At 42.2% G+C, this 26847-nt stretch overlaps 1 protein-coding gene across 1 annotated transcript; it reads right to left on the reverse strand.

Moving 5' to 3' along the window:
• On the reverse strand, positions 1–26520 carry KLHL11 (kelch like family member 11). Its single transcript, XM_063458894.1, has 2 exons — positions 25982–26520; positions 1–2790 (listed from the first exon to the last, which is right to left on the reverse strand). Exons 1-2 carry the CDS (start codon positions 26416–26418, stop codon positions 1209–1211), a joined length of 2019 nt encoding a protein of 672 aa, XP_063314964.1. The 5' UTR covers positions 26419–26520; the 3' UTR covers positions 1–1208.
• Between the last annotated feature and the right edge of the window lie 327 nt (positions 26521–26847).

Genomic DNA, 26847 nt, shown 5'->3' on the forward strand with positions numbered 1-26847 from the left:
TAGCACTACGGATACATTTCAATTGTACAATAAACTCAACAGCCTGCTGTATTGGTTATGGTGCCAGTAATTACATGATATGATCCCACAATGGTCAAACAGTATTTGAATGATCTGACACGGTTTCACCAGGTGCACACAGGGCTTCTGGTCTTGGTATTCTAAATACCATTAAAACAAATGTTATCTTCCGCATTAGCAATATCAATTCTTAGAAACTTTTTAAATCAAAGTTGCAGAAAGTTGATATTGTAAAGTTAGGATAGGAACATCTCTTAACAATTTTGAAAATACAGGCACCTGTGGAATATAGTGTCAAATGGTTTAACTTACTTACAGTGGGAAGATGCCTCAATACTTAACCCTCTATAACCATAGGAGTAATGTAAAACATATGTTTAAACATACAGGTAACAGTAGTCACCCAACATACAGAGGTCCACCCCTATACCTACATATGAAAAGATCTCAGATATTGGAGTAAAAAATAAATAAAAAGAATTGTCCATTATAATTTGAGATGCCAACTGAAACAAAAACAGGTATAGCATGGTTTAAGAATGTGCGTACTGAGAGGAAAGACCATCACAAAGCACAAGCAATCAAATGAATTACACATATTACCATGACAATTTAGACAAAAAAATAATATCTACACCCCAAAAGAGGGGGAAAATATGTAAATATGACATGTTAAAATACTATGCACATAAGGTTAAAAATAAAATGAAGGGAATGAACAAAAAGTGATAAACTTTCTTAAGGCATATGTACATCTGTTCAAGTGCCGTCTGCTTTGGAATTTTCTATTTACACATATACAAACGGAAGGGCTTAGAAGCACATAGACTTCACATGCTAGGCATCGTATAGAACAATAAATCATAACAGTATCAAAATCTTATCGAAAGCAGTGCTTGCCCCTATGTTGTGCCTTCTGACACCACGTGCAGTGAATTGTGCAATTAAAAATGTTATCGATCTGCGCTGGTCCAGGTCTCAAAATCATTTCTACAAAAGAAATATGCATACTGGAGTGTTTAACACTCAACAATCTCTTCACAACTCATGTTTTTTCATTATGTATTACACATTCTACAACATATTATACATTAAACTGAGAAAAAAAAAAAAAAACATCTGAATGTGCAAATTATATCTAAATAAGGTCCCACAAAGAAAAAATGGAAAGGCTTGACAAACGGCATTTAGCACTCAATTTGAGAACGGGGTGTGCGTCGTAGGTTCATATTATGTCGGTGCAATTCCTGCATCTGTCGAATTCTATCCTTCTGCCAGAGAAGGTTAGGGGGCATGGGGTATTTCTGGGCCCCATGAAGATATCTGAAGGGGATCCTTACATGACAGGCTGTAGCACGGCATCGTGGCTGAGGCATGGGTGGAAGAAGCATCCAGCGTTTGCGTTCAGAACAATAACGGTATGCCTCTTTCCTGTATTGTTTGTCTGTGTCATCACTATTCTTCCATCCACCAATGATAAATACATCATCTTTGTAATAACAAATAGCTGCACCTTCTATGCTAAGGACCTCAGGAGGCAAGCTTTCAAGTATTTCACTTGAAGTTTGCCTAGAAATTTTGCTCTGAGCTTCATCCACAGATACAGAGTAGCTCTTGGGACAACAGGAAGCGGTGTTATAGAAATTGGTGGAGGCCACAGACATCTGGAATGCACAGTAATTATCAAGAAGAGGGAGAGAGTCTACATCCTGCCATCTACTACTTTCTATATCATATCTACAATTAATAGTTTTAAGTCCATCCTCATTATCGCCGTCCACTGGAGTGCGAGCAGTGATGTAAACAAAGCGATCTTCAACACTTACTGCCTTAACATCACGCAGGATCTTGGGTGCAGACTCTAAGATTTGCCACTTGTCTTGCTCTGGGTCATAAACTGTGACATCCTTAAACCCTGGACTGAAGTTCCCATGACCACCAATGCTATACAAATTTCCCTTGACAGACATAAGGCCAAAGGAATGTTTCCGAGTAATTAGATTGCAAACTTGTTCCCAAACGTTTCTATTTGGATTATACCTCTCCACTGTCTTGGCAAACCCAGGTTCCATAGAGCCAGCAACATAAACATGGCAATCGGTAGCCATCACTGCATGGCCATCAAGATGATTGTGAATATGTGGCAAGTTTACCCATCGATCTTCATGGATAAAATAGCCAACACATTCACTCAAATAGTCCCCTCCTTCTGAAACACCTCCAATCACCATAATTACATCCATATTTTGACCAAACCGTGGTAAAGAGGTCATGTGATTAGCTACCGGCTGAAGATGTCCCGATTGTAGATTTTCTGATCTCAAAGCATGCCCTTCTACAGCTTCAGCTACCAGCTTTAAGCAGACTTCATTACCAGCCACCAGCCTCTCTGGTTTCACCTGTCGCGTCAGGTATGTGGGTTTCATTTGAGACAGTCTAAGCAACTTAAATAGTTCTTCAAAATACCTTTCCCTCTCATCTGAATTTTTCTGAACCCACTTCACAATTGCTTCAAACAGAATTTCCTCTGAGTCCACAGTAATTTCTGGATCGGAAAGCCAATCTCTAACAAGATGGAATGGGAGTGTATAGAACTCATCATCCTCGATGACTTTGAAAAAGTTCCTACGTATCATATCTGCAGATTTCAGAGCAAGTTGGTTAAGTGTGTACATGTGAGCTAAGCTATGGATGGCTACACAGTTGGAAAGGTTGAGCTTTTTCTTCAAAAATTCTCCGCAGAACTCCTTTAGACGCAACAATAAAAACCTAAAATGGAGAGAACAAAACAAAAAAAAAAAAGGTAGTAACTCCTTGGCTCATTTTCTGCTATGAAATAATTATGTTGCCTAAGTAATGTTTTTCTAATAGATGTTTAGTGAGTTCCTTAAAAGCATGGTCAACGTTACTAATTAAAGGGACAAAAATTTTAATTTACGTACAAATCTAAAATCTTTACTCACCATTTCACCCACGCTGCACTGCTCTCTCTTGCGGCTGGTCCTGCCAACTTGGCGAAGCTCAAACTTGATGATCTCAGCCAATCCAATGCTTTCCCATAGGAGGTTAGAGAGCATACGCGGCAAATAGACATGCTGCGCTATCAGATGTTCTTTAACCCCATAAGACCGGAGGGCGTACTATTACGTCCTTTTTAAAGCGGCTCTAAACGCCGCAGGACGTAATAGTACGCCCTCCGTTTTTTTGTTACTTACCCGGTCGCCGGCGATCCCACGCCGGCGATCGCGGTTGGGGGGGACTCCCAGGGAGCCCCCCGCGGCACCTCCGTCCTCTTCAGCCCCCCCCCCCCCCCGGGACATGTGAGAGTGAGGTCCGTGCGAGGACCTCACAATCACATGGCCGGGATAGCTGGCTGCAGCAATACCAGCAGGGGGACTAACTGTAATGACAGTTGGTCCCCCTGCTGGCTGGAAATAAAATAAAATAAGTGTAAAATTAAAATGTGTCAAAAAAATATATATATATGATCTAAGTATATATATACACATATACACACATACACATACACTGTCTAGGTGTATTTTAATATTAATATATATATATAATTATATATATATATTAATATCAAATTACACGTAGACTGATACTGATTAAATATATATATATAATTATTGTGTTATATATATATATATATATATATATATATATATATATATATATATATATAATATAAAAATACGTAAATACATTAAAAAAATAATTAAAAATAAAATATTAAAAAATATATAGATGTGTTTTATTTCGTTCTAACTGTATTGTGATATTAATATATATATATTTATATCAAAACACACGTAGAACGAAATAATATATATCTATATACATAAATATATATCACTATATATATAAAAATATTTAAAACATATATATATATATATATATATATACACACACACACATTAATTCTACACATATATTTATGTAATAATTTTACATAATTAGGTATCCTAATTAATTACAATTAGCGGGACCTGCCTGACAACCCATGCCGAAAGTATAGGGAATTTAATTTGCTAGCACTATATTTAACCCTATAACTTTCCAAGACATCATAAAACCTGTACATGGGGGGTACTGTTATTCTCGGGAGACTTCGCTGAACACAAATATTAGTGTTTCAAAACAGTAAAAATGTATTACAACGATGATATCGCCAGTAAAATTGATGTTTTTTGCATTTTTCACGCACAAACAGCACTTACACGGACGATATTATTGCTGCAATACTTTTTACTGTTTTGAAACACAAATATTTGTGTTCAGCGACTCTCCCGAGTACAACAGTACCCCTCATGTACAGGTTTTATGGTGTTTTCAAAAATTACAGCGTCAAATATAAGGCTTGTGTTTCATTTTTTTCACATTAAAATTCGCCAGATTGCTTACGTTGCCTTTATGACCCTATGGTAGCCCAAGAATGAAAATTACCCCTGTGATGGCATACTATTTGCAATAGTAGACAACCCAAGGTATTGCAAATGGGGTATGTCCAGTCTTTTTTAGTAGCCACTTAGTCACAAACACTGGCCAAAATTGGCGTTTTTTTGCATTTTTCACACACAAACAAATACCGTATATACTCGAGTATAAGCCGACCCGAATATAAGCAGAGGCCCCTAATTTTACCCCAAAAAACTGGGAAAACTTATTGACTCGAGTATAAGACTAGGGTGGGAAATGCAGCAGCTACTGGTAAATTTCTAAATAAAATTAGATCCTAAAAAAATTATATTAATTGAATATTTATTTACAGTGTGTGTATATAATGAATGCAGTGTGTGCGTATGAATGCAGTGCGTGCGTATGAGTGCAGTGCGTGCGTATGAGTGCAGTGCGTGCATGCAGTGCGTGCGTGAGTGCAGTGTGTGTGTGTATGAGTGCAGTGTGTGTGTGTATGAGTGCAGTGTGTGTGTGTATGAGTGCAGTGTGTGTGTGTGTGAGTGCGTGTGTGTGTGAATGCAGTGTGTGTGTGTGTGTGAATGCAGTGTGTGTGTGTGTGTGAATGCAGTGTGTGTGTGTGAATGCAGTGTGTGTGTGAATGCAGTGTGTGTGTGTGAATGTATATGAATGAAGTGTGAGTGTGTGTGATGCAGTATGTGTTTGTGTATGTGTTGGTGGGGGTGGGCATTTTGATATATTATTAATTATTTTATTAATATTTATTTTATTTTTTATTTTTTAATATCATTAGATTTTTTTATTATTATTATTTATTATTTAACTGAATTATTATTAATTTTTATTATATTTTTTTTCGTCCCCCCTCCCTGCTTGATACATAGCAGGGAGGGGGGCTCCTTCCCTGGTGGTCCAGTGTCATTGGTAGTTCAGTGGGGGGGAGAGGGGGGCTGGCAGAGCTGTACTTACCTGTCCTGCAGCTCCTGTCAGCTCCCTCCTCCTCTGCGCGGTCTGTGCAGCTCCCTCTGTCAGCTCCCAGTGTAAGTCTCGCGAGAGCCGCGGCTCTTGCGAGACTTACACTGGGAGCTGACCGAGGTGCTGAACGGACGGCGCGGAGGAGGAGAGAGCTGACAGGAGCTGCAGGACAGGTAAGTTACAGCTCTGCCAGCCCCCCTCTCCCCCGATCTGTATTATGGCAATGCAAATTGCCATAATACAGACTCTGACTCGAGTATAAGCCGAGTTGGGTTTTTTCAGCACAAAAAATGTGCTGAAAAACTCGGCTTATACTCGAGTATATACGGTACTAACGCTAACTTTGGCCAGTGTTTGTGACCAAATGGCTACTAAAAAAGACTGGACATACCCCATTTGCAATACCTTGGGTCGTCTACTATTGCAAATGGTATGCCATTATGGATGTAAATTTATTTCCTTGGCTACTATACAGTCTCAAAGGCAACGTAACCAATCTGGCGAATTTCAATTTCAAATGTAACACGCTATATTTGACCCTGTAACTTCCCAAAACACCATAAAACCTGTACATAGGGGGTACTGTTTTACACGTGAGACTTTGCTGAATACAAATGTGTATTTTATTGCAGTAAAAGCAAACAGTATTATGACATAGACAGTTAAAATGTCATGTAGAACTAAAAAAATTAAAAAAAATCTTATTTTCTCCCATTTTTTTCATATTAAATTATGTTTCATAGCTAAATATTTGATCTTAAATGAAAGCCCTGTTTCCCCTGAATAAAATGATATATAATAAGGGGGGGGTGCATTTAATATGAAAGAGGTGAATTACGGTTGGACAGACATATAGCGCAAATGCCAGGTTTTGTTTACATTTTGTTTCGTTCACAACTTGTACATTTGGCTGCGGTCTTAAGGGGTTAATGTGACAGCAAGAAGAGCAATTTTAACCCTGTAAACAATTCTATTTTTACAAAACGTTTTACACTGCAGGGTTAAAAATGAATTGAACATCGCATCTACACCACTTAATTGAGATGAAGTGGTCTAGGTGCCTATAGTGCTCCTTTATAGAAACCAACGTTCGCTTAATTTAGCAATATTGGTGTATAGATCATGTTCCTGCATTGTCACTGCTCAATTCTCTGCTCTGCTTCTCTGCTCGTGAGGAGTTAAAACACTTTGTTAATGAAGCACTAGCCACACCATCACTGTCCGTGACTCACACAGCCTCCATGGGGAAAAAGGAAAGAAATAATAATTTTTACAACATTTTTACAGCACAGTACTTTAGACGTTACGATCTTCATTTCTGTTAATTGAACTTTAATGGAAGTTATGTTGCCTGGTGTCCTTCAGACGCTTTCTTACCTTAAAAGGGAAATTATAATCATGAGAATAACTACGATTTAATGCACGCCTTGGTAAATTAGCTTTGAATCTAGGAGCCAGCTAAAAAAAGTTAGAAGTTTTTTTTTTCCCCAACGTCGAAAATACAATTCTTAGAGAAACACTACAGTCTAATGTAGTGGCTCTGGTGTCTATAGCCTGCCCTGCAGGCTTTTGAATGAGAACAATGCCTTCTCAAAGAAAAAGCAGTGTTTACATTGCTGCCTAGTAACACCTCTAGTGGCAGTCACTCAAACAGCCACGAAGGTGTCTCCTATCTGCATGGGGGTGCATAATGATGCCCATAGAGATGCGGATTGGTGCAGAATGTTGCCGTGTATGCTCAACAGCTCCCAATGCTTTTTTATAGGAAGCATTGGATTAGCCGAGATCATCAAGATTGATAATCTCAGCTATGGAGACAGGCAGAGCGTTGGGAAAAAAAGGCAAGTAAAAACACCATTTCCAAGCGATCGAAGGGGAGCTGGTTGCCTAAACAGACACACACAGTGACCAAGACACCCACACACTCGCTAACCGAGACACACACACACTTACTCACTGACAGACGCACAATTATTATTTGATACACTCAAATATGCGCGCACACACAAAGATTTCAGCAGATGGACTGGGCAGCAGATGGTTGCAGTAGGGCTTGCTGCAATTGTTTAGACTCTCCCTCCTCCACCTGTATCACTATTCGCTGGGAGGAAGTTAACTGTAATTACTTTCTCCTTGCGCTGACGCCGTGCAGTGGAAGGAACGGGCAGTCAGCTCTGCAGAATGCTCTGCAGAATAGGGGTGGGCTGGAAAAGTGCTCTGCAGAATGGGGGCGGGCAGCAAGCAGATACAGTTTTACCGGGTGTCCTTTCAGCTTGTGTTTCCCCTGCACTGCCTCCACGTCGAAAGGAAGTATTACAGTTCCTGCAGTGAGAGGCTGATTGGCCATCCCGGCGTTTGGCTCAGATCATCAGAGTTGTCGCTCTCAGCCAATCCAATGCTTTACCATAGTAAAAGCATTAGATTGGCTGAGATAGTAAATTCTGATGATTCATTTTGTCAACGAACAATTTTAGTCAGATTTTAGTTGACTAAAACTAAACCAGATGACGAAAATACCACTAAAACAAAAATGGCTTTTTAGTAAAAAAAAACAAAACAAAAACAAACAAAAACAAAAACTAAATTGAAATTTCCCGCCAAAATTAACACTGGCGTGTGAGGGAGCTACAGAAGGGCTGGGGAAGAGGCAAAAGAGAAAGATGGAGAGATACCATAAGAGAGGCTGGAGGACACAGAGGGGCTGGGGAAGGGGTAAAAGAGAACGAGGCTTTAATGCAACCCATTAGAGTTAGTCTAGTTGAGATTTAGTCTAGTTGAGATTTAGTCTAGTTGAGATTTAGTCTAGTTGAGATTTAGTCTAGTTGAGATTTAGTCTAGTTGAGATTTAGTCTAGTTGAGATTTAGTCTAGTTGAGATTTAGTCAACTAAAATCAAAACAATTCAGATGGCTAAAATACGACAAAGTAAAATGTCTTCTTAGTCAAAAGGCTGACTAAAACTAAATTGAAATTTGCAGCCAAAATTAACACTGCAGTCGAGGAGCAGATCCATGTGGCAGTGGAATAAGGTGAGTTTTAACACTTTAAGTGGGGAGCCTAGGGGCTAAATAGTGTTTTAAGCACTATAGGGTCAGGATCATATTTATATTCCAGACCTTATAGTGTTCTTGAAGGGGGTAAACTGTTTTGGAAAGGTCAAAACCAAAAAGCTGCCTCCAGCGCTGGATCCCAGCAGCATCCGGCTTCTGAAATTGAGCTTGCGCTCTAGGCCAATCAGTAGCTCCCCATTCATCATATCTTGGCATCACAACAGGGTGTCCAAGGGAACACAGCAAGAAGAACTGGAAGATTACAGATCCCTCACCGTTTGCCTCGACTCCATGACGGCTGGGATTTGTCAAGCCCTGATATGAGACCTGACTATTTCCGTTTTTACAGTTAGAATTTTGACAAATGAAATTGATAGGTCTATTAAACCTTTCTTAGAGCATTGTAGTACTTTTACAGTTAAAATTACCCCATATGTGCACATAACATGTGAAAGTAGACATCATGGGGTATGTCATATGGGATATTTTGAACCTTATTATAGGGCCATTTCAGCAAGAATTTCTTTCAAAGTTTGACATTTTTGTATTTGTGCATTGTTTTACATGTGCATTGCAATTTAGCAGTACATTTGTACACTTGATATGTGCTACTGTAAATAAAAATAGAAAATTATCACTAAATTGTGCACAACTATTTCTCCTGAGTATAGAATGACCCCGATGGTCACGTATTTTGTAAAAATACAGAGATGAATTTATAACCTGCCCGTTGCAGTTTTAGTAGCCAACATTTTTAAATTACTCCATGAACGATTACCATTTGCAAAACATCTAAGCACAATAAAATCCCATTTGCATACCTATGCAAAGTGACAATATTAATCCCAGTCTAAATATTTAATCCTGAACCAAATCCTAATCACAAATCTAACCATAACTCTAAAAATAAACCTAACTTAAATACTAACCCAAACTCATGAATCTATACCCAATTATAATCCATAAAATGTATCCCCTGCGCACCTGCCTTGCAAAAGACTTCTCAATAAGCTACATTGGGAAGCCTGTGATTGGACAGTCACAGAAAGTCTTGGCTGGGTTGGAAGGGTAGGGCTTGCACAGGCAGCAGACAAAAGATCTACAGGTTTTGCAAGCTGTTTTTATACTTACACCTAATGAAAAAAATGTATAATTAAATACATGCAAGTTTTTATTTAGGGTATATTTACTAATCAGTGATTTTTATTTTGTATTGGAGCACTAGAAGGTCCCTTTAACCCTGCTCAAACCACGTTGTCGCAATATGCATTTAAATGCCAATTAAAATTGGCCACAGCTGACAGAAAGGAGTCTCTGATATCTACTGATACCTGGGTTTCCTGGAATGAGCAGAGTTTAACCCTACTCACACTGCATTGCAGTCTATGAGGATTTAAAAGTTAATTTAACTCTGCATGGCACTCACTTGGAGTCATTCTTTGGGACACTAAAAATAGCCTGATTGACACTCGAGAGACTCTGGTGTGAGCAGGAATTTAACACGTTCCACGCCATCCTAACAGTGTTGAAGCCCATTCTTTGGAGGATGGCAAATCACCTCATAACGTCAGGAAGGAATTAAAGGAACACTACATACCCCTAAAGCAATTCAGCAAAGACCACTAAGACATTAAATGATTTGATACCAAAAGGGTCAGTGACAATTTAGACAACAAAATGGCTTCTGGGAATAACTGTAGCTGAATAAACCTATTGCGAAGTTGACTCTCATACAAGAGTTCTCACCCATCGGCCCAGGGTATCTTCATCACGTACAGAAGGAGGGCAACATTATGAATGTGTGTGCATACATATTTATTATATATACACCAGCGGTTCCCAAACTGTATGACTTGGCATCCTGCAGCGCCGCAACGGGCACAGCGATAGGTTTCCACCTGTGCTATGATTAAAGCAATGGAAAACATTTCAGCTAAACAGGGGAGCCAGTCGGTTACGCCTGTAGTGTCGGACGGTTAGGAGGAAGTAACAGCCTGTCGCTTCTTCCAGAGAGAAAGCACAGGAGGGAGGCAGCAGCTGCGCAAGCAGAGTCAGCACGAGTGGAGTGAAGAGGAGCATGAAGAGCAAGCAGGAGACCAGGACTCAAATCAAGCCTCCTGGACACAAGGTAAGCTAACAGGAGAGTAGCTGTAGATATATATATAAAAAAGAAAAAAAGAAATAATATGATTTGTATGTGTTTATGGGCATGTCAAATTGTGTGTGTGAGCGCATCTGTGTCCTCGTTTTGCAACAGCTCGCACTTATGACCAGCTCTCTCTCGGGATGGTAAGTGCAAGCCCTCGTGGAAATTTGAGGGATTCCCTGATCTGCTGCGTTTGTCTATGTTCGGGGACATTTCCCCGAATATAGACAAACGCAAAAGAGCAAGGAATCCCTCTAATCTATGTTCTGGGAAATTTCCCAGAGCATAGAGTAGGGGTTCCCTGCTCTTGTGCGTGTGTCTATGTTCGGGAAAATGTCCCCGAACATAGACAAACGCAGCAGAGCAGGGAATCCATTATCTATGTTCGGGGAAATTGGTCTGAACATAGATTAGAGGGATTCCCTGTTCTGGTGCGTTCAGGGACCAATTCCTTCGACGACCGGGGTCGTAGGAACGGAACCAGGTCGGTAAGTGAGGAGTATCTATATAGGTCAGTGTGCTTCTGTGTTTGTATTTGTCAGTGTGTATCTGTGTGTCAGTGAGTGAGCGCGCGCACACACACATATCTGTGTGTCAGGATGTACATCTGTGTATGTGCATCTATGTGTTCGGGTGTGCATCGGATTCGGTATGTTTGTGTGTTTTAATGTCAGTGTGTGTATTTAGGATCTGTGCTGCCCTAAGCATGACGGAACTCTGGCAATCCCTAATTTAAATTTGCCCTGCACCTTCCTGTTTAAGACTAACACACTTTGACAGATAGATATACTGACACACCCACACTCTCAGATTCACACACTCACTGATTTGACACAATTTGACAAGACACACACTCGCTGACAGGTACCCTCATTCACATACAGACCTACCCACCCAGATCCACAGACACACTGACAGCTATACACACACATTCACTAGCAGACACACTGATTTGACACAATTTGACAGACACAACAAATACACTCACTGACAGACATACACACCACCACATTCACTAAGACACACACGCACACTGACAGCTATACACATACACACATTATCCCTCAACACTCAAAGATTGTTATTTTTTATTTTAATTTAAATCCACCCAGCCTCCCTACCTTTGGCTGCTCGGCTTGCTGATGGCCAGCTGATGAGGCTGCTGGGCGGGCAGGCAGGCGTGTGTGTGTGTGTGGGCACGCAAAGTAGGCAGCGAGAGAGCTTGCAGCAGAGAAAGAAGAACTCGCAGATCAGCACTCCTGCACCCGCCTGAAAAAAAAACAAAAAAAAAACGTCCAGCTCTTTGGCCCCCTTAACCCCTTCAGGACGGGTGACGGACGAGGTCCGTCATCCAGGGAATACCCTTAACGACGGGTGACGGACCTCGTCCGTCACGCGGTAAAATTAACCCCAGAGCGCCGCAATCGCGGCGATCGTGGGGTTAATGGTGCTCCCGGTCTGCCTCTGTATTAGAGGCAGACCGGGAGCACCGGATCGGGCTGCCCCAGCACATGTACCCGCTCTGACAGCATGTCAGAGCGGGTACATGTGCTGTGTATACTCACCTCCGTCTCCCTCCACTTCCGGGTTCACTGTGAAGTGCAGGGAGACGGATCAGTGCTGATCCTGCCCCCTAGTGTAAAAAAAAAAAAAAGTAAATTTAAAATCCCACCCCCCTTTACCCATTTTAATAAAAAAAATAACCCCTTCCCTGCCAATTGATCACTGACTACAGTGATCAATTGGCAGGGATTACATTTTAATATGATCTGATTTTTTTTTTTTTAACCCCTGAGGGACTTTTTTTTTTTTTTTTTTTTAACCCTCAGGGGTTAAATTTATTTTATTAATTAATTTAAATATTTTAAAATTATAAATTTAGCTAGCTGGGGAGGGTGGAAGTTAGTGGGGAATTGGGGGATTTAGTGTTAGGCTAACTAGGGGTTAACGTTAAAAAAAGTTTTAAAATAAGCTTTAAAAAGGTTAAAATATTAAGTTAAAAAAAGTTTTAATAACGTTTAAGTAAAAAATAAAAAAAAATAAACCCTTTACCCAGTCCAAATAAAAATTAACCCCTTCCCTGCCAGTCGATCACTGCCTACAGTGATCAAAATACAGATCACAGTATTATACTGTGATTAATTTTTTTTAACCCCTGACGATTAACTTTTATTTATTTTTTAACCCTCAGGGGTTAAATTTATTTAATTAACTAATTTAAATATTGTATAATTAAATATTTTGCTAGCTGGGGTGGGTGGGAGTTATGGGAAAATGGGGAATTTACGGTTAGTGCTGCTTACTGCTAGTTAGGGGTTAACTAAAGGGGTAACTAAGGGGTAAAAAAAAAGCTTAGAAAAATGTTAAATCTGTAAAAAAAAAAGTTTTACGAAAGTTTAAGAAACTTTAAAAAAATTAATAAGCATAACAAAAGTTTAAAAAATAGTTTTAAAAAGTAAAAAAAGTTTTAAAAAGTTAAAAAATACATTTAATAACGCTCATTACCACTACACCTGGTACAAGCTAGCGGAAAAATGATCCCACGCTAAGGTTCAAAATATGCCTTTTGAAATACCCTGGGATGTCTTCTTTAAGAAATGGTATGGCTTTATGGGGTATTTGGATTATATAGCCTGGTATAATACTCTATATTATATAGCCTGGTATAAAATGGGACATGGGTACAGCGTAAAAATGTATAGTTTGAAAAAAATGGAATGGCTGTGTCCCAAATGTGCCTCTCCGATGTCCACATATACCTGGCAAAGGTACATACGGGGGTATTTTTGTACTCAGCCGACATAGCTGAGCAACATATAAAGTATTATACAGTCGTAGTACACATAAGGTTTGCAAAATATACTGTGCAAACTCACTTTGTGTCAAAAAGGCAGAAAAAACGCTTATTACCACTACACCTGGTACAAGCTAGCGGAAAAATGATCCCACGCTAAGGTTTAAAATATGCCTTTTGAAATACCCTGGGATGTCTTCTTTAAGAAATGGTATGCCTTTGTGGGGTAGTTTGAATTATATAGCCTGGTAAAATACTCTAAAATGGGACATGGGCACAGCGTAAAAACAGTAATTTTACTTACCGTAAATTCCTTTTTTCTTAGTATAGTGGCAGTACTTACAAGTGGGATGTTCCTTAGGATTCTGGACAAGAAGCTCCCCCTTCTTTAGAATTTAAATGCTGTGCTCCGCCTGCTGCCTCCATATAAGCTGTAACTCAGAGACACTCACCAGTAATACAAAAGAACCAAAACGGAGACCGAATGATGCATAGAATTTTATCTATTTGAAAGCGGAGGGAAAGCCAGTACTGCCACTATACTAAGAAAAAAGGAATTTACAGTAAGTAAAATTACTGTTTTTCCCTTCGTATAGTGGCAGTACTTACAAGTGGGATATAGCAAGACCCCTGCAAACAAAGGGTGGGAACTCAGCAGGCCACAGCTTGTAGCACCTTACGCCCAAAGCAGCTTCAGATGATGAGAATACGTCCAGCCTACAATGCTTGATAAAAGTATGTAAGGAAGACCAAGCAGCAGCTTTGCAGATGTCTTCAGGTGAGGCGGCTGCTCTTTCAGCCCAGGAGGTCGTCATAGCTCTAGAGGCACGAGCCTTGAAAGGGAAACTAAGGGGAATCCCTTTGGATTGATAAGCCAACCTGATTGTATACGTTAGCCATCAGGCCAAAGAGGGTCCTGAGACAGCACAACCCCTGTTAGCGCCATGAAAGAATACACATAGATCTAAGGATCTAATCCCTGAGTCATCTGAAGACAGATTTTCAGGGATCTTCCAACATCTAGGAGATGTCACATTCTTTCCAGATCCGACGTAGGAAAATGAAAAAACCGCGGTAGGACAATAGGTTGGTAATTGCAGCACCAGAAAAAACCGTAGGCAAAAAAGAAGGCTTGGTGTGCAGGACCACCTAGTCGCGATGAAAAAGGTGAATTCCGGAGAGAAAGAGAGAGCTCGGATCACACCTACTCAACTAGCAGAGGCGATAGGCACCCGAAAAACCGTCTTGAAGGTAAGAAACTTGATATGAACCTCCAGTAAATGTTCAAATGGTGGTTCACAAAGGGCTCGAAGCACCAGACAGATCCCAAGCAGGGAAAGGTACTACTTAGGAGGCCTCTTAAGCCTTATGGACTTAAGAAATCTTAGAAAAAGCAGGTTTGAGGCAAAGCCACGAACCAGGAAGTGATTTAGAGCTGAAATCTGGCCTTTGAGCGAAAACTCCCAGGCCGGCTTCAAACCCATCTTGCAAAAAAGAAAGACTTTCCGGGATAGAGGCTTTGGCCGGATCCAACCTCGAAGTGAACACCAGGTTCTGAACTTCATCCAAACACTGAAATAGATTTACGAAGTGGACCAGCAGACAGAAGACAGCAACACATCACATAAAGGTCAGAGAGACCATGGCCTTGAAGGATCACCCTTGCAGCAACCATGCAGTCAGGTGAAAAATATCCAGAGTTTCCACGGGGAGAGTCACATTCTCCAATATTTGAGGAGAGACTGGAGATGCCAACGTGAGATTGTCAAGTTTTCCACTTCCGAAAACCAACTCCTGTTCGGCCAGAAGGGCAGGACTGCCAATTACTTGCCTTCTTCATCTTACTTATGAACAATCCGTGGTATAAGAGCGACAGGAGGGAAAACATAAGCCATGTCGAAGGTCCAAGGTATCGATAGACCGTCTAGGACAACTGGGTACTCTCCTGAATGGAGAGAAGCAAAACATTGAACTTTCCTGTATCTCCTTGTGGCAAACAGGTCTATCTCCGGCCTGCCGAAGCGTGAACCCAGCGCCCAAAAAATTTAGCTTGACAGTGCCCAGTCTGCCTGAGACCAAAGTCTACGGCTGAGGCCGTCTGAACTAACTTTAGAGACCCTCTGACATGGGTAGCTGATATAGCGAGAAGAATCGCTTGAGCCCAAGACATATGAGGTAGCAGAGCTCTTGAAGAGCTTTTACCTTCGTGCCACCCTGGCGAAAAAAAACACTGTAGTGGCGTCGACCGACTGAATCCTTATTGCCTGATTCGTGATGGCTGAACGGAAGGAAACCAGTGCCTTCCAAACCGCATTAAACCCTGAAACTTCAGGAAGCGCCTGACTCCACTCCGTTCCAAGACCCTGACGGAACTGAGAAGCTAGATGGGCGCCCCAACCCATCTGGGAGGCATATGTGGATATCATAAACCATTGTTTCTGAGCAAACGATAGGCCCTTTGAGATTTTGCTTCTGTGTTTCCACCAGTTCAGGAGTCCTTTCACCCTTTTGGATAGGTGGAAGGGAGAGTCTAGATATTCCTGTTTTCGTGTCCATTGGGAAAGGATGTCCCATTGCAATGGTTTTGCTTCTGCCTTTGCCCAGGCCACTGCTGGGATTGCAGAAGCGAGGAGGCCTAGAACCTCATAGCATCTCTGAATGAACTTAGGTTTTATGCAGCTTTGATACGGCTTTAAAAATCCTCATTTGTTTCACTAATGGTAGAAAAAGAGAGAGGGACTGTGAATTTCCTCTAAGACCCAAGAACTCTAGACTTCGTGACGCAGTCAGCTTGGATGTTTCCAGGTTCAGGATCCAACCGTGATCTCTTAAAACCTTCATTGTAATCGTGAGATGAAGATTTAGCAGTTGTCTTTATTGGGCCTTCAGTAACCAAACGTCCAGGTATGGAACAATCGAGATACCTTTCAGACGTAAAACCACTGCTATGGATGCCAGGATTTCCGTAAAAGCTCGAAGAGCTGAGGACAGGCCAAAGGGAAGAGTTTAAATGTAAATGGAGAATCCTTCGCTTTCTTGAAACAAGAATGCTTGGGCACTTCCGGATTTGAACCCGGGACCTCTCGCACCTGAAGCGAGAATCATACCACTAGACCAACAAGCCAGTGTTGCTAGAACCGCAAACCTGAGAACTTCCGGGAAGATTCTGAAACCGGTACATGGAGATAAGCATATTTAAACCAACTCTGCCATGTAATCTCCCTTGTAAAAATGTGTGTCAAAAGACAAAATACGTTCCATACGGAACTTCTGTCATGGTAAGCAGGTGTTTACTAGTTTCCATCTGGTATTTGAACCAGAAAAAAAGGCGTGAGTAAACTCCCTGAAATACCCAACGTTTGGGTACCTCTCTACCACATTTCTTAAAGAAGAAGAGAATTTGTTTACTCTTGATGGATAGCTTGACAGTAGGAAGGATGGACGTGGTTTCGATGAAACTTTATTCTGTAACCTTCTGAAATGGTTCTTGTAATCCACCTATGAAGCACTCTTTCCTAGTCTTGGGTGAAGAACCGAAGGCGTCCTCCCATCTTATGGCGTCAAAACTTCCCCTTTTGTCATGCCTGTTGATTCCTGTCAAGACCACTGGCTGTTCATTTGAGGTACATAGTTGGTCTCCCATACAAGTACTAACCAGGCCCGAGTCTGGATGGCTTCTGAGATCTGACGAGATCAGGGATTTTCAGGCTGGTATGGCCATAGGCCATCATGCTTTTGAAACCTGCAAAACCGCCCTGGTAACGAAAGGACCTCTGACCCTTGTACTGAAAACTTTAATATCCCTGGGTTCTTGAATCCAGAGGCAGGGCTTTCTTCGTATCAGACATCTGTCTAACAATGTCTTCCAAAGGAGTGCCAAAAAAAATTTTTTGTTCCTTTCAAAGGGTAATGCACATAAGGGTGCCTTAGACGCAGAGTCAGCTGTCCATGTTCGTAGCCAAAGAGCTCTTCTGGCTACTGACGACAAACCCATAATCCTCGCTGATAAACAAAGAAAACTCATCTTTCAGTAGGAACAAGAGATGGGAAGGATCTGTATCAGATTTCCCATAATGTAATCTTCCAGGGCTTGTAGCCAAACGCTCTGAGCTCTGAGAACCGCTGAACCTGCAAATTCAGCTCTGCACTGATATCCTGCGGCCTGGAATATTCTACTACACGAAGTTTCGGCCCGTTCGTCCATTGGGTCTTTAAGCCTTGAGACTTCGCCAATGGGTATAGTGGTTTTCTTTGATAGCTGGTCAATCTGAACATCCACTTAGGAAGATCTTCCCATTTTTCTCCAGACTGTAGCTTGACTTGAACGTACGTCTTTGAAGATTCTTTCATTCTCTATGATGGAGATCCAAGATTTAAGGAGACATTGTGAAACCTTTAACCTTACCCTTGGTAGGTTCAGTTTCTTGTACCGCCGTCGTCACTTCTTTAATAATTTTCTTCAGCTCTTCTGGTGGAAACCCCTCCTCCACACTTGAAGCCAGGCTGGAAATATCCGAAGGCGAAGAGACGTCAGACACAGAAGGAGATCTATTCCTCCTACGCTGTGTGGGCAGTTTCTCCCGAATAGCTTCAAATGTCTGGGACAAATATTCCTGAAACCAGCCCAGGAAGGATGCCATATCAGTCTGCTCGGCTTTTACTGGCCGATCCGTTGCGCACTGATTGCATGTATTTTTGCGACATCCGTCAGGTAGAGGAACGCACATTCCAGACAACATAAGTGCTTAGATTTACTTGTGGTGTTTGGAACAGAAGTTGACATCTTGTCTATATCTGTCTTATCTGGAGACATAGGACTTATTCTAGAAGCATGCATAAAAACAAAAGGTGAAAAAAAGGAGAGTTCAATAGTTAAACCTCACCTTAAATCACCTAAGATCCGTGTAGGAGGGCAGGTGACACGGAGAACCAGAACTGTACACCCACCCTTGGGGTCAGGAAGGTCCTGCACAGCCATGTATCCAAATTTTAAATTTGGCGCCAAACACCGTTTCGCGCATGCTCAGTAGCGTGATTCTGTGTTTGGTGGAACGCAAAGCCTCCCGGGCGTGCGTTCCACCGCTGTGCGCATGCGTAATGAGCAATGAAGGAGAACCGCCTGGGAACTCCGTCAGAAAAAACCACAAAAGACAGTACCCGGTCACGTTCCGTAACGCGAACCCGGAAGTACTGTTGCCGCTCAGTTCCCGCCCGGGAAACTATCGGGCACTCACCTCCCGGTCAGCAACCTGTGCTGAACGCACCAAATCTCCACCTGCACTGTGGGGGAACCTGTCCGTCCCGTTGCCGGGACAAGAAGAACTGGGGAGTGTCTCTGAGTTACAGCTTATATGGAGGCAGCAGGCGGAGCACAGCATTTAAATTCTAAAGAAGGGGGAGCTTCTTGTCCAGAATCCTAAGGAACATCCCACTTGTAAGTACTGCCACTATACGAAGGGAAAAATCCAAAGTTCTGTAAAAACTGATATGGCTTGGTCTCCAATATGGCACTGTAGCTTCACAAAATAGTGCCAAAAGACATTCATTGGGGATGTCTTTTTACTCAGAAGACTTAGCTGAGCATAATTTGGGGGCTTTGAACTTAGTGGCACATATGAAATATACAAAATGCCCAGCAAAAATGCAATCCGTATGTAAAAAATGCACAAAATTATTTTTTACCACATACTTTGGCATGTAATGTTAGGCCTTTGTGGGGTTTTTTTGAACAGTCAAACTGTTATAATACCCCAAATGGAAGCATAGGCTCATTAAATCCGTCTCTCAAAATTCTACTGTGAATACGGACAAGGACAGGTCTCCTATATGGCACTGTAGCTTCACAAAATAGTGCCAAAGACATACAATGGGGGTACCGTTGTACTCAGCAGAAGTAACTGAACACATAATAAAACTTTGTACAGGAATAGCACACACCAACTTTACAAAATACACATGAGAAGTTCTTTGTTATAAGTTTGTGTGCGAAAACCCCCAAAAAACACAATTTTACTCCAATATTTAGCAGAGGTTGGCGGTAAAATGGCTACGTAGAAAGTGTCAAAACAACCTTAGGTAAATAGCCTGTGGTGTCTACTTTATATAAATATATACTTTTGTGTGGCAATTTTGTTTTCTTTTATGGCTATTAAGCTTACAAGACAAACATAACAAATTCTAAAATCGCTCCACATTAAAAGTTTATTTTACTCCTTGTGCTTTGTGACCTGTAACTACCAAAAAAAACTGAAAATCCCAGACACATTATATATTCTGTAAATCAGAACAACTAAATGAATTTATTTTTAATTACTTTCCTTAACCTGCACTAATTGTGCACACATTATTATTGCAAAACTGTTTTTTGCATTTTTCTGTATTTTTTAATAATAAATAAGCATTTATGTAAATATGTTACATCAAATTAAAGCCCTTTCTGTCCTTTAAAAAACGGTATATAATATGCGTCGGTGCAATAAATTAGTAAAATGCAAATTGCAGTTGAACGCAAACAGCAAAAAAATGCAAAAAATGCTCTGTCCTTAAGGGGTTAAAACAAGGCTTTTGGGGGAGGCAAAAAAACAAACAAACCAAATACCTTGTTAGCCTCAGCACTGTGTGTATCTGTGTCATGGTGTGTGCACGTGTCAGTGTTGGTATCTGTGGGTCCGAGTATAGGTTTGTGTGTATGTCAGTGTGAGCATGTGTTAAGGTGAGTATATGTGTCAGTGCATTTGTATGTATGTATGTATGTATGTATGTACATCCAAGCAGTCAAAAACAAGAACATTCAAAACACACCCCTGCAATCTAACACATGATATTACATACAAATACACCTTTGCATTCAAACACTAATACTACACACAAATGTACATCTGCATTGAAAAGCGAACCTTACATTCAAACACACCCCTTCATTCAAACGCAAATATTATATACTCACTCCTGTATAAAAACACTAAAATTACATAAAAGCACCACTTCAATCAAACAACAATGCACATTATATACTAAAGCTCCAGTATATGCCGCAGCGCTGTACAGGTATACAACCTAGAAATTTGTTTTGACTTCGGGCGCCTTGAAAAATATAGAAATATTAAAGGTGCCATGAACCTAAAATGTTTGAGAACCACTGATATATACCCATGCATGTACACCCAAAAAAAAATAAAAAAATAAAAAAATGAAAGGAACACTATAACGTCAGGAATACAAATCTGCATACTTAATGCTAGTGCCCATCAAACTAAGGTTCATGGAACACAGAGCCTCTGTTGGGAACTCCAAAATTAGTACTGCAGTAGCCCGTCCTTTTAGACAGCATCACAAAACTGACGTAAGCGGACTCAGATCATGGGTCTACAGTAAATTACTGGATTTATAAATTAGACACTTTAGCTCCGGGTGGACTAAAGGAGATCGTAGATATTTATATAGCTCAATATATCCTCTCGTCCTTATATACTTGTATCTTTAATTATTTATAGGTTGTTTTTTTTATTATTTTTGCATTGGATGGTAGGAGTATTTAGTAGTTATTATCTGCCTCCTTGTCAGTCTCAGCCAATCCTATGGAGAAGCACTGTGATTGGATCAGGCCACCACTTCTGATGATGTCAGCAGACAGCTTGCTATTCTGAGGAAAACAGCATGCAGAGCTACAGCTTCAGGCTTAAATAGCAGTAAGATTTTGCTATATTTAGGGAGGCTAGAAGGTGGTTTTAACACTATAAGGTCAGGATAACATGTTTGTGTTCCTGACCCTATAGTGTTCCTTTAAGTTAATACATTGTTTGCACTGCTTTGTAACTTTACATTTATACCTGTAATTGTATGTTAATTTGTCTTACTGCTATCAGCAGTAATAAACATTTGAGCTTGTGCAATTAACTCCCTAGGATGACTTCTCAGTACAGTTGAGTCTGATAAACAAAAAAACATTAAATAAAAAATTATATATATTTTTTTTAACCCCTTAAAACCGGAGGGCGTACAAATACGCCCTATTCCTAGCGGCTCTAAACGCCGCAGGGCGGGTACAGTTTTTTTTTTATTTACCCGGTCACCGGCGATCCCACACCGGCGATCTCGGTTGGGGGGGGGACTCACCTGGAATCCCAGGGAGTCCCCCGCGGCAGATCATTCCTCCTGCGACCCCCCCGGCCATGCGAGAGTGAGGTCCTTGCGAGGACCTCACAATCACATGGCCGGGTTAGCTGGCTGCTGCATTGCCAACAGGGGGACTGCCTGTAATGACAGTTAGTCCCCCTGCTGGCTGGAAATCAAATAAAATAAAGTAAAAATAAGTGTAAAAAGAAAAATATATATAAACACACACACACACACACACACACACTAGGTGTACTTTACTATTAATATACATATTATATATCTATATTAATATCAAATTACACGTAGACTGATACTGATTAAATATATATATATATATATATATATATATATATATACACACACACACACATTTTTTAAAAATTATATATGTATATACATATATTAATTCTACATATATATTTATGTAATATTTTTACATAATTAGGTATCTTAATTCATTACAATTAGCGGGACCTGCCTGACAACCCATGCCGAAAGTATAGGGAAGTCAATTGCTAGCACTATATTTAACCCTATAACTTTCCAAGACACCATAAAACCTGTACATGGGGCTACTGTTTTACTCTGGAGACTTCGCTGGTGTTGGTGCTCCTGACCCTATAGTTTTTCTTTAAATAATATCAAACATGTTTTCCTGACCATATAGTGTTAACAACACCATCTAGCCCCCCTAAAATATATTAAAATCTTACCTTTGCTCCAGTCTGCTGGATCTGCCTCCTTGGCTGACATCATCAGAAGTGTTGCTCAATACCAATAACATTTGTTTTCCATAGGAAAACATTGGATTGGCAGACTGTCAAGGAGGCAGATCTGGGGAAGAGTGAACACAGGCCTGGCCAATCAGCTTCTCATCATAGAGACCAATTGAATCAATGAATCCCTATGAGGAAAGTTCAGTGTCTCCTTGCAGAGGATCACTTAATGGCAGTGCTGCGCCCAAGAGGCATCTCCAGTTGCCATCTGAGGAGTGGCCAGTGGAGGTATCCATAGGCTGTAAATGTAAAAATTGCATTTTCTCTGAAAATACCATTGTGGCGAAACCAACCTCGCCACTGTGAACTGGAGAAGCCTGGTTGCTAGCCTCCTGCCCAGTGATTATGGCCCTGGACTATATTGCCCTGTAAAACTTACATTTGGGGGTGGCGAAACCGACCTCGCCACGTGTCCTTGGAGGGGGCTGATTGCCCGCCTCTTGCCTTTGGACTATGGACCAGACTTTATGGGAATGTGATACCCCAGATAGCTATACCATGGAGCCTATTCATATAATGAAAGACTATGGGAAAGACTTTAGCTCCATGGCAATTGTACTGTGTGAATAGGATCTGCGCGCTATTCGGTAGTTTTGTGCGCTCAGATCCCAGCTATCTGGGGATATGTGAAATGTCTGTGTGTTATGGATAAAAAGTAACTTTCTGTATTTTAAAGTGTTTTATGTCTTTCTGTAACCATGTGGTTAATGAAGTCTGCTTCTAGCCCTGGATAATTGGATTACTTTCCTCTTTGTCTCCAGGATAGAGGCCTATGTAAAACCTGTCTAAACCGGTTTGCCATGCGGCTAGTAAGCGACAAAAGATACTTTTAGTAACTTTTGAATCCCTGGTCGGATTCATGCCATTTTTTAAAGGAACACTATAGTCACCTAAATTACTTTAGCTAAATAAAGCAGTTTTAGTGTATAGATCATTCCCCTGCAATTTCACTGCTCAATTCACTGTCATTTAGGAGTTAAATAACTTTTTTTCTGTTTATGCAGCCCTAGCCACACCTCCCCTGGCTATGATTGACAGAGCCTGCATGAGAAAAAAAACTGGTTTCACTTTCAAACAGATGTAATTTACCTTAGATACTTGTATCTCAATCTCTAAATTGAACTTTAATCACATACAGGAGGCTCTTGCAGGGTCTAGCAAGCTATTAACATAGCAGGGAATAAGAAAATCTTAATTAAACAGAACTTGCAATAAAGAAAGCCTAAATAGGGCTCTCTATACAGGAAGTGTTTATGGAAGGCTGTGCAAGTCACATGCAGGGAGATGTGACTAGGGTTCATAAACAAAGGGATTTAACTCCTAAATGGCAGAGGATTGAGCAGTGAGGCTGCAGGGCATGTTCTATACACCAAAACTGCTTCATTAAGCTGAAGTTGTTCAGGTGACTATAGTGTCCCTTTAATATGCTGTTCCCCTGAATGGATTGATTGTGGATATGTAATTTTTAGGTGAATGTGATGTATGGTTGAGTTATGAAAGTTGTGTAAAAAGTATATTTTAAACTGTATGAATAATGGGATTATGTGTCACACTAAGGGGAGGGGATGTGTTGGTTGCACCCGTGATACTATTGGTTATTTTATGCCTCCCCCTGGGTGTGGCCTGTATGTGTACTCTTGTAATAAAAGCCAGGCTGGATGTGCCAGTCCAGAGTTCCTGTTTTACCCTCAAAGTGAAGTGTCGTCTCATTATTGGGGGAAGGATTTATTGCATGCTGTTCCAGTTTGACTGCTAGGAGTGCAAACCTATTCGTATGGTTCCTATTCAACTGTCTACAGCATTCAGAGGCTTGAGAGGATTCATATGCTTCTCTGATTCGGTGATTGTGGTGTCGGCTAGAGTGCTTGGAGGCCTCAGGAAGCGCTGGAGCATCCATTAACGGAGGTACCCAGTCGGGGTGCCAGGCGAACCGTTACATTGGTGGCAAGCGGTGGGATGGCGTCCTAGTGCGAGGTAAAGCAGCTCGGAGACACAGTTCGTTTGGATTACAAAGGGAGGGCAACGCTAGTACCCGTACAGCGCCCCTATCTACAAAAGAAGCAACGTCGGCAGGGCAAGCATGGCGCCCAGTTACAGTCAACAGGAGTTTGACGCTATGATGAAAATGCTGCTGGCTTTCTTTGGACCAGAACCCCTGGAGGAGAAATACATACAGAGCACAAGGAAAACAGCGGCAGCGTATCTGCAGGGTCTAGCAGACAAAAAAGCAGCTGAAGGAGTCGTCCTTCCTCCCCAGCGGCAGTCTACGGTTCAGGGAGAGGAGCCAGTTATCCCCTCTCCCCAGCGGCTGAAAGTGTGTAAGGGAGAGGAGTTTGTTACCCCCTCTCCCCAGCGGCAGCTGAGCACACCAAGGGGAGATAGTAAGCCCCTCACCAGCGCAGATGGGACCGTGGTCTCTGCGGCCAAGCTACAGGGAGCTGAAGGGGCCGTCCTTGCTCCCCAGCGGCAGTCTACGGTTCAGGGAGAGGAGCCTGTTATCCCCTCTCCCCAGTGGCAGCTTAGCACACCAAGGGGAGACAGTAAGCCCCACACCAGCGCAGATGGGACCGTTGTCTCTGCGCCCAAGTTACAGGGAGCTGAAGGAGCCGTCCTACCTCCCCAGCGGCAATGTGATTTGTTGGGAATTGGGAGCCCGGTCTCCATTCTCCAGCGGCAGAGTATCCAGCAGGGAATGGAGAGCCCAGCCTCCTTTCCCCAACAGCAGGACTCTGTGTTGGGAGGAGAGACAGTCGGTCTCCCTCCGCAGAGACTGGAAGTATGTATGGGAGAGGAGCTTGTTACCACCTCTCCCCAGCGGCAGATTATTAATGTACAGGGAATAGAGAGCCCAGTCTCCATTCCCCAGCGGCAGAGTGTTCTAATGGGAGAGGAGCTGGTTACCACCTCTTCCCAGCGGCAGCTTAATGTACCAGGGGGAGACTGTAAGCCCCACACCTGTGCAGATGGGACCGTGGTCTCTGCACTTCCAGCACAGGGGGTAGGGACGGTCGGTCCTGCCCCCCCACGACAGGGCTGTTTAGCCAAAGGGGAGACAGTCGGTCTCCAGCAGCAGAGCGGTGTATCTAAAGGGGAGACAGTCGGTCTCCAGCAACCAGGCTTCAACCCGACTACTCCCATGGTAGTGCTAAGTTTATGTGGGCCGCGCACACACACACACACTGACAGACAAACACACACACGCACACACACTTTACTGCTCCTTACCTTATGGAGCAGATGGGGGGCATCTCCCTGGGGTCCATACTGCTCCCTCGCGCGGTTTAGTGGTGCCAGAATATGACGTCATATTCCGGCACCCTGCTTCACTCCAGGCAGCACGCGCGAGGGAGCAGTGAGGAGCAGAACACTGAGCTCCCTCACTGCTTCCACCGCCCCTTCCTCCCCGGCCGTGTAAGTGTTAGCAGAGTAGGCACCTGCAATGTGGAAAAAGCAAGTCTACTCTGCTATAACACTGAGCATGTACTCGCGGCTCGCTGGGCCGCAAAGATGGTCCTTGTGGGCCCCGAGTTTGACATTCTTGACCTACAGTGTCAGGTATACACCATAGTGTTCCTGTAAGCTAAAGTTGTTTTGGTGACTACAATGTCCCTTTAAAACACAATCACTTTATCCCAACCTTTCTCTATAAAATAGGGCCCAGGACTTGGCAGCTCAGACCTCACCTGTCAGAGAGCTCCAGCACCTCATGTACGTTCCCAGTACAGACCCTGATCTGCCCGATATACATATACTGAATCACTGCCTCCACAGTTTCCAGGTCAGGTCCTGGCTCTGAGCTCCACTTCATGTCCACCCTCCCAGAGCGGGACTCCTCAAACTGTCCGGAGAGCAGCGGGGCAAAATAATCGGTGGCGGCGGCCAGAACCGAGCGGTGTGCGGGGAACTCACGGCCCCCAGTTCCGCCGCCAAACACCAGCGTCATATCACAGAACAAGCCCTGTTTCCTTTGCTCATTCTGTCGCCAAGCCAGGTCCGAGCAATGAGTACCGGACAGGAAAACCTCCGCCTCGCTCTCCTCCGGTGCCCCTTCACGCTGCTCCGGCTCTTCCTGCGGCTGTTGTTGCTGGGGAGACAGCGCGATAGCCGCTGTCGCTGCCATCTTGCGAGCAGCACCCGGTGTTCGTTCAATCGAACTGTCTTAAATGTAAACAAGTTTGTCGGTTGGACAGCGAACTCTGACTTCCGCAGCCAACACCTTCACATAGTCAGCATCTCATTGGTCAATCTAGTGTAAAAACTATTCACGCAATTACGCAATAAAATGTAGACGGAAATAAAAATGTCTCCAACGTAGGTGCCATTTTGTAAAGGAAATCTCCTGGAGACGCATTCATTTCTGGTCTCCGAGCAAATGGTTGCCAAACCAGAAGCGTTTGCTGACTACCTAAGATCGCTTATTTTTTTTCTTTTCAAAGTTACAGGATCTAGTCCCGATTGAGCAAACGTACATTTTCAACAAGCTTTATTTGCTATACACTATTAACTTACATGATCATGTTTATTTAAAGAGAAAATTTAAAGGATTGCG

Source organism: Pelobates fuscus, chromosome 6 (genome assembly GCF_036172605.1).
Source record: "Pelobates fuscus isolate aPelFus1 chromosome 6, aPelFus1.pri, whole genome shotgun sequence".
Taxonomy (NCBI): domain Eukaryota; kingdom Metazoa; phylum Chordata; class Amphibia; order Anura; family Pelobatidae; genus Pelobates; species Pelobates fuscus.

What these genes read in the sequence shown, in the direction of transcription:
- KLHL11 (XM_063458894.1), bottom strand. Translation starts at nt 26,418, where the DNA reads ATGGCAGCGACAGCGGCTATCGCGCTGTCTCCCCAGCAACAACAGCCG. An exon ending in GTGCTGGAGCTCTCTGACAG is followed by an intron (nt 2,791 to 25,981) that starts GTGAGGTCTGAG and finishes TCTCCATTTTAG; the next exon opens with GTTTTTATTGTTGCGTCTAA.